Source organism: Cimex lectularius, unplaced genomic scaffold (genome assembly GCF_000648675.2).
Source record: "Cimex lectularius strain Harlan isolate CLEC.00 unplaced genomic scaffold, Clec_2.1 scaffold38, whole genome shotgun sequence".
In the NCBI taxonomy this organism is placed as follows: Eukaryota; Metazoa; Arthropoda; class Insecta; order Hemiptera; family Cimicidae; genus Cimex; species Cimex lectularius.
In genome coordinates this window covers 1,743,017-1,751,967 of record NW_019392638.1, presented here as the reverse complement: position 1 = coordinate 1,751,967, position 8,951 = coordinate 1,743,017, and the positions used below count along the sequence as shown (strand labels likewise).

The 8,951-nt window shown below is 32.8% G+C and overlaps 1 protein-coding gene and 1 long non-coding RNA gene across 2 annotated transcripts; both read right to left on the bottom strand.

The window, feature by feature from the left end:
- Positions 1-588: 588 nt before the first annotated feature.
- On the bottom strand, positions 589-6,522 carry LOC106670043 (ubiquitin domain-containing protein 1). Its single transcript, XM_014400034.2, has 5 exons — positions 5,974-6,522; positions 5,583-5,819; positions 1,230-1,352; positions 983-1,101; positions 589-911 (listed from the first exon to the last, which is right to left on the bottom strand). The coding sequence occupies exons 1-5, from the start codon at positions 6,053-6,055 to the stop codon at positions 759-761; spliced, it is 714 nt and encodes a 237-aa protein (XP_014255520.1). The 5' UTR covers positions 6,056-6,522; the 3' UTR covers positions 589-758.
- A 1,365-nt stretch (positions 6,523-7,887) lies between these two features.
- LOC106670036 lies at positions 7,888-8,942 on the bottom strand. Its single transcript, XR_001341018.2, has 2 exons — positions 8,747-8,942; positions 7,888-8,418 (listed from the first exon to the last, which is right to left on the bottom strand). It is a non-coding gene; the product is annotated as an uncharacterized LOC106670036 (long non-coding RNA).
- Between the last annotated feature and the right edge of the window lie 9 nt (positions 8,943-8,951).

The following is an 8,951-nucleotide window of genomic DNA, read 5'->3' as shown; positions in this document are numbered from 1 at the left end:
TATAATTAAGTTTACGAATTTAAACAAAACAATTTTTTTTAATAAATCTGAAAAACAGTAATAAAGCCATAAATAATAAATTGTCCCCAAAAATAAGGTCAATCTTTTAAAATTATAGCACTCGAGACTTTATGATCACAAATAAAATCAAAAATTTTGGCAAACTATTTACATACGCTAAAATTATGGATACATAATTCATAAATTAAGAATTAAAATGCAAACAATTTGAATAAATATTTGTTATATAACATATAAAAGATTCAATTTAAATGATAAATTTATTATTATATATTCTGCTATTGCACATTTGGCATTGTAAAAATTAATGGCTTACATCCACTTAAAAAAATAAAATAAAAAATAAAGGAAGCACTAGCTGATTATACAAAAGATGAATCGTTCAGTTTCCTCATTTTCTGAGGAGTTAAAAAAACAAAACATTACTTTCGTTGAAATCTTCGTTTTCACAACCTATCACAAAATTTTGTTATCCTTATACAGGCTCCTCTACATTAAAAAGATGGGCTCAGTTGCAATAAAAATAAGGCAACTTAAAAGTTCTGTTACAAGAGAAGAACAAAGTCATTAAAGCTGTAAAATCCAAATTGTATCACATTTTGTTTAATTTAAAAACGTCCCACATCTCCTATAATTAAAAAATAAAACATATTCCCTTGTGCTTCTTTGCAAAATTAAACCGGATAACAATTGTACATACAAGTTCAATTAAGAATGAAATTAAGGGGAGGGGGTATTTAAGACTCTTTCCAATTAGCCGGCTCTTGATTTACAATAACCTGTATTACATAACCAGGCAGTATTTTAGAATCGTCGATATGCAACTTATCGCCTAGAAGTTTCCCTCCGAAAAACCACCTTTGCTTTGAAGGCTCCAATCCCTCTTGGTACTAAAAAAAATTGCAATTAAAATATAAAACAAATTGCATCATTGAAAGTTGCCACTTTGAAAATAACGTACCTGCAACTTCTTTTTGGCCATTCCGATGGTGTCTGTGGTATATATGGGAAGTTTGACATCCTGACATGTCGAGGACAGCCTTAGTTTAAGGACTATTTCTGTCCCACCTTCGACTGGTTCTGAAACAAATTAAACAATTTACACAAGCCCAGTACAAAAATCAACGAATTAATGAAAATTAACAAAATAAATAATTGACAACATGAAAAATCTGAACAGTATTAACCTTATTAGTGTTCAGTATTACCTGAATTTTCAGCTGGGGAATCTCGGCCACTGTCCTCTTTGACAATGTTTATCGGGTATGAAAGGCAATAAACTGGGACTTGGTAACGTGTTCCTAATTCATCGTAACATTCAGTCAAAAAACCTATAAAAAGAGAGAATATTCTATTCAAATAAATTTATGATAACAAAGTTCTAGAAATGATGAAGGTGGGGTGAATATGTAGATTCACTTTTTGTAAAATATGGTCCTTTTAACTGATTTTAATTGTGTATGTATTAATTAAAACATCCATTAATCCTTTGACTAGCAAAGAAGAAGGTTAGAAGTAAAAAGTGTAGAATGAGTATAATATGAAGTAAGATTGGCTCTAAGTGAGAAGATTGGCTTGTAAACGTCGCAGCATTTTTTACTAATTCAACTTTATCCATCTTATGTTTTGAAGCAATGTTTATCATGTTCACAAACTCTAAAAAGTGATTAGTCAGTTTCATTAGAGATCTTGTATTTTTGCAAGGTGTTCTATGAATTTAAAATGGAAAAAAGTAGCTCATTTTTATCTTTTAATGGGTTTTTATTACCACAAACCGCAGGGGAAAACCACAGCTCAGTCTGCTAGGAAAATTTGTTATTTGAATGGTAATGAAGCTTTAGGAGGAAACACCATCCACACCGTCCACATGTAAGCGGTTTGCTTGAACAAAAGGGAAAATTTTGGTTTGGAAGACAAAGCAATCTGCTCTGGTCATCCTATAGTCGTTGAAGATGACCAAATTCAAGCGTTTATTACAAATAACAAGACATTGCAGAGATAGATGATATATCTCGCATTTCAATGCATCTAACAGCACTTGGGCGTTTGACAATATGTCAATATAATTAGAAAAATTTATTGGACCGCATCTTCATCTGTGATTCCCTCCTAAAATGCAGTGTAAACGTCCTATTTTTAAAAATATTCATAACTGAGGATGAAAATCGGGCCCATGTTCTGAGAAGAAAATCCTGGGGAAAACGCAGTGACAGTTACAACTCCAAAAACTTACAAGAAGGTAATTTGCATTTGGTGAGATTCGATGGGCTTTATTATGAACTTTTACACCTCAACCAAATTGTTAATTCTAGTTTGTACTGCACACAATTGGAGCAAATAGCAATCAACAAAATATGACCATCATGTAGGGCTTGCTTTCAACGAGAAAACATTCGCCCCCCTCATGTCTTTGCAGAAGCACCAGAAATTGTGGGGCTTGGCTGGGCGGCTGGGAAGTGCTACCCTACCACCATATTAGCCTGACATAGACCCTTCAAATTTTCATTTATTCCGGACTGTACAAAACTCTATTAATAGTAAAAACTTTACGTTGGATAGGAGAAAACACTTTGAGGAGTTTATCGCCCAAAAGCCTGACAAGTTCTAAGAAAACAAAATGACATGGATGACGGGGCAAAAGGTAGTGGAAAAACAAAATGATTCATTCCAAAACATAATTTCTTTCATTTTTCTGCCAACGTTCTGGTAGTGCAAATATGCTATTTTTATAGAAGCCTGGTGATTTAGATAAGAAGAAATCTGTATGCCCAATTCTCAGAGCATTTTCTTTCAAAAATTTCCCACCTTTTAAATGGTTATTAAGGGAGCGAAACAAATATAAATCAGAAGGGGCAAGGACGAGTGAGTTTGGAGAGTGAAGCAATTATTGCCAGGATAACTCGGTGATTTTATTCCGAGTGCAGCTGCATGAGTCCTGGCATTGTAATAAAGAAACATCGCCACTATTCACGGCTGAACGTTTTTCTTTCCACTCTGCCCCAAAATGCTCTAGTTAGGCACAAAATACCTCTGGCCTAAGGGTTTGGTTGCATGTTAACAGTTCCCAATTATCCCTCACATATCACACCAAACAGACAATAGGACTTTACAACGGTGCAGTGCCCTACCGTCAATGGTGACAATTCTTACAAACAATCCTATGGCTTTTTGTAAAACATCATCTCACCCAAAAATACGTTTTTATTGGAGTATATATCCTCAGATCATTGATGTTGACATAAATTATAGGAAGAACTGGATGACAATTTATTGTTATTCTGATAAAGATCTAAACTTTATTTTTAAAAACAGTTACTTTATTATTTTTTGTTATATTTTATTTAACATTGAAAATTGCTGTGGCTATTGCTTATCACACTAAATTGCTAGTTTTATTTGATAACCAAATGAATCATCTATAAATTAAAGGTGATTTCACGTGTAAAAAATTTTACTCGCAAATATTAAAGACTAATTAAAAATGTGTCAACACTAAGAACAGGCTGAGATTACAAGAGCTGACGAATTGCTGAATGACATCATTTAAAAGACTAGAGAGAAAATTCTGTAAATGTTAATTAATATAAATTTTGTAAATAAACTCTTGGTGACACAATTTATACAAAGAAACGATATTAAACTTATTACTCAAAAGTTTTGAAAGTAATTCCTTGTATTTTCAAAAATAAATCCATTTCCAGTAAATCATAAGATATCTGTGAATTAAAATACTAGCAATGACATTTGTCTTATCTTCTAAGCGACCATGGAATAATACTACTGTTTATTTAAACCCTGAGCTGGCTTTAATTTAATGTAGGATAAAAATCAAACAAAAATAAATCAATAGAATTGTAGATCAGCATTTCCCAATTGGTGGTGCCTTGGCCCAAGGGTCCAAGGACATTTTACTTGGGGGGGGGGGTTTCCACGGCCAAATTTTAGAAAATACGAAGAAAAAGAAAATAAATGACTGATAAATAAATGAAAATAATTAGTACAATATTTAAAATAAATTTATCCGAAAGAAAAGCTTTGCAATATTTAGTTATATTGTGAACTACTGATTCAGGTAAAAAACAAATCCAGAAAAGCTGCTCGATTTGGAGAAAAGCACCTAAACTATTTTTTTTCTTCTATTTTTAAAAATTTCCAACAGATATGTGAGGTAATCACCATTCACACTAAAATCTTAGTTGATATTCATGTAGACAATACATTTTTTTTTAAGAAAAACAAAACTTCTACCTTTTTATTTAATTATCAAAAATGGCTGCTTGATGGTGAAATGAAGGTTCGAGGACAAATGAGTTTTTATGAACCATAGTGCAATTAGTTGCAATACAAACTTAAAAAAAAATCTAAAATATTCTTTAAAAAAAAAATATTAAGATAATGAGAAACGTGTTGCATAATTGTGAAATTTCTTATTGAGGTCTGTGGAGCGGTGAATGATTATTTGGGACTGTTTATACTTGCTGTTTTGCCTGCCAAACATTTTACCCTTTTGGCATCATCAGTGATGGATCAGTGAGTTGTTTTGTTTAGTCAGGTCCATTAAAAATATCAAAAGAATGTGTTGATGTTTTCTTTGTTGCATCTTTGATGGATAAGTGTAGATTTTTTGGTTTGCCTGTTCGTCCTCTTCCTTTTTAAATTGTAACAATTATGCAAGTTGTTTGTGTTCATGAGTTGAACTTTAAATAAATAATAAAAGAATGAAGGCAATGAGAAGCATATTGAATAATTTTAACTAACTGTACTTTTAATCTAAGGTCTTGGTTAACATGAAAAAGCAAGTGTCATGAGCGGGATTCAAACCCTTCAGCAGGACAGATGAAAAAACATTATTGTCACTTTCTGTGACTAATGAAATTATAGGAAACATCATTTGTCATACCAATAAAGAAATGGAGAACTCAATGCTCATGTACACAAGTACAATGAACCGCTCTATTCATTACCTATGTTGTTGGCAGCCCAGGATGGGTAAAATTCATCTATCAAGACAAAAATATTATCTAAAAAGAATAAAAAAAGAATAAAAAGGTTTTATTCATGTAAGATATTATCAGAGGGACTGCATTAGCAGAGTGGTTAAGGTGTCAGACTCTCAGCTAGTAGATCCTGTGGTCGTGGGTTCGATTCCCACTGTAACCCCCTGGACTATTTTTCTGACGCCTAAGGGGACCGGTGGTAGAGAAAGGTCTGGAGCAGGATCAGATCTCAGTGTTGCATGCCCCCAAAAATGGAGCCAGGAAAGAAATACAATAAGCTGTACACTACAGGTGCAGTGCTCAGGGTGAACTCCTTCAGTTCCTGGTATCCATTTGGGGGGAAAGATATCAAGAAATATTATTATACAGTAAAAATGATTATTGTGAACTTAAAAGAAACCTCATCAAGAGATAGGGTCGGATTTGACCTGACTGTACCGTATATTTCAGTTTAAAGCAATGTAATGTTTGATGGTCAATGAATTGTTCGTGCTCGTGAGTGAACGTTAAACATTAAATTTGGAAGACAAAGAGACGGACGTTATATGAAATGACTGCACTTACCATTAGGCACTGAAATGTTAGCTCCGTCGAGTATGGCTTGGGCGAGCTGAAAGTCGAGCGACTCGACTGCAACAGTGGCAGCCCTGAGCGCATCCCAGATCTCTTTCCTCCCTTCGAAGGCCGGAGCCGTCTCCCAGAACTCGTCCCTCTTGCTCCGCAGCTGCCCTTCTGTTAACGGCACATCGGACCTCCACCGGATAGTCTCATGGCAAAGAGGATGATTCTTTCTCGTACTGCCTAATTTAAAAAATTTCATAAAGCACATTTTGCTGAGAAATTTTGCAACATTTCTAATAAATAGCGCACGCCGAGTCGAATGTAAACAGGTCAAGAAATAAAAAAAATATGCGTTTTAATTTTTTTTTGTTTTGTTTTTTTGTTTTAAGGTTACCTGATGTAGGACGAGATACGTTTTCTCCTGCGTTTTCATTTCCACTTCTCCTGTTGCGATTTATTCCTATACATCCTCCCATTCTTGTAATAAAAATAACTGCTGCATCTCAGCAACAACCCTAGGCCTTCTTCGAACGACTGGCGTGAAGGATTATCACAAGAGATATCGTGCTCATGATCATTTTCCCATATCTGTGAAATAAGAAATACGTCCACCTCGGCCACAGAATAACCTAAACTGCCGTCCAAAAATGAAACTTTAGACATTCCTTGGATCAAATATTTCAACGCTCCAATGTCACGTTTCTACAACTAAGCTACTAAATGGCGGGAGTGCTGGATAATTTAAATCTAAAGCCAACTGTTTTACAGATATTCAGCCTTAAGTACGTTTATACTAGTTATACAAAAATAAATAGCATTAAATTATTTTAAAAAACCGGCAATATTGGTTTTCCATAAAGCTGCCGTCATCATTCAATATTCTCATAATTAAAATATTTCAGCATATTCTGACATGTATCATTACACTTAAACCCCCCCCACAAAAAAATTTAATATATAATTTTCATAATATTAAACTAACAATTAATCTGCAAAAAAATTTGAAGGTTTTTATTTTTAATTTTTTGTATATAGTAATAATTAAGATTAAAGCACATGTACACAATAATCATTGTGATCATACAAAGCAAAATGCTACTGCTGATTAATAACAAATTAAGAATATGTGAAAACAAAACAATACTAAAACATCTGCTATTGATAAATATACAAATATTTGGTTTAAATTGTTAAATGTATCTACAAATAATCTGGATCTCAGTATGGTCTTGACGAAAAAACAAATTCAATTGTTGTCTGCCAAAATTTTAACCTATTTTAAAAATTCACTAGTTTTCGTGGTCTGCTTGACCAATTAATATCTTTCAATTAATTAAGGTTTTTAGTTGAGATAAAAAATGACATGATCGGGATTCGAACCCACGACCTTTGGCTAAATATGTTGCTACTCCACCACCTGAGCTATCATGACTTCGATCCACTCGGACACTAACTTCCTATCTCAACCTCACCATATTTTAAAAAGATCATCAGGGCAAAACAATCTTAAATGTGTACACAAGTTGACATAATTGAAATTTTAATAGATGGTTTTACATTTCTTTACATAAGACTGGCTCAGACCCAACATTGCTAAGAACAGTATTAAAATATATATAGTATAGTTTTACTGGTTGTATAGTAGTATAGTGGTTGTATAGTAATCATTTGCCTATTAATTATTAAATTAATTAAATATACTTTTTAATCCAAGGTCCTGGTTGAGATGAAAACGCTAGTGTCAAGAGCATGATTCGAACCCATGACAGCTCAATATGACACTGCTGTAACCACTTGAGCTATTGTGACAAATGGTGTAGTGAGATACGGTTGTCAATTCAAAACCCACTCCAGCATTTGTTTTTTCATCTCAACCAAGACAGATTATTAATGAATAATTAATTAACATTACTAAACACTATAACATTTCTCCTGAATGTAATAGAAATAATAAGGTAGGGTGAATAAATAGAATCGCTTTTTGTAAATGATGGTTTTACACCCAGAATTTATTAGTTATTTTGTCAATTCTGGAAGTAGAACAATCATTTACAAAAACTTGTCTTGGGTAGGTAGTACAATCCTTTACAAGTAGGTCTTCAAAGAAAGTTAAAGCCATCTATTAAAAACTAAAGACATATTTAAGATTGTTTTATTCCAAGATGACCTTAAAATAGGCCGGAAGCTTGGCAGTAACAATTGAATTTCCTTTTCATTCAGACCATATCGAGATCTGGATTGTTTCTTGAATGATGAACAAACTCTGTTCATTAGTAAACAATATAAAATCAAGCATAACAATGAAAGATAAATTATCAATTTAAATTTATTAATATAATTTGCTTATTTGGAAACTGATGCATTTTTTTAGTTCTTCTACTTCTACTACACAGAGAATGAATGCTTCATATTCTACTCTTCTATCTCAATTTCAATGTGTATACCCCAAGGCTCTATGCTTGGACCTTTATTCTTTTCCATATTTCTCCTTGTTTTTATGCCAGTTCAGGGCCTCCAAAAATCATCAGAAATTGCTTGCAGACCCTGCAATTTTCACCTTCGATCTCCTACAATGCACTTTGGGTAGTACTTGGTAGGTACAAGTTGGTCTTGGTTGGCAATAAAAAATACCTCGGCCTCTGGACAAGACTACCCTCCGTTGGCCAAGTGAATGATTTCTTCATCATTTCTATTTCCATTTTCTAGATCATTTCCATCAGTAGGATACTGTCCGTGCAAAGGTTTGGCTCTCCATTGGAAGGACATGTGATTTTCCCATATGCTGTATTTTTCTCCTCTCCAGGATGTCTCCGGTTAAGGTGTACAGATTTTGGTCTGACTATTTATTATTTATTATTGTGCAACTTATTAAATCAAACATTGGTTTTGATTCATATACAAAAGAAACTTAAACAAAGATTTGTTCTTTTAAAAACAAGAATGATTTAAAACATTAAAGAGGACTGCTGACTTGAAAAATTCACTTTAATTAGAAACAAAAATTGCTAGTTATTAAAGGAATGTATAAAAAAAAATTTGGTTAGACAACATATCTACAAAAAAAACTACTAACTACTATATATTTAAATGTATATTTTAAATCAAATTTTGGATAAAATTGACAATAGTTGCTGATCATAAAATGTAAAGAAATTTAAATTACTTACTTAAAAATGGAACTTGAGTGTTTTTAGACAACTATTTTACAAGGTTCATTTTTATCCTTGAACCATGCCAAGCAAATCAGGTTGAGGCCATCCAAAACCTAAACCTTGTTAAAACCAAATTCATTTATGTAATCGACAATATTAAAAATATATATTTAAACAATTCATTTTATTTTTTTGTACAAATAGTGCAAATTTAGAGGCT

Bases quoted from the DNA above. Each gene is read 5' to 3' on its own strand.
- LOC106670043 (XM_014400034.2), bottom strand. From the start codon at position 6,055: ATGGGAGGATGTATAGGAATAAATCGCAACAGGAGAAGTGGAAATGAA. The intron at 5,820-5,973 runs GTAACCTTAAAA...TTTTTAAATTAG, and splicing joins CGTATCTCGTCCTACATCAG to GCAGTACGAGAAAGAATCAT. The intron at 912-982 runs GTACGTTATTTT...AATTTTTTTTAG, and splicing joins TGGCCAAAAAGAAGTTGCAG to TACCAAGAGGGATTGGAGCC.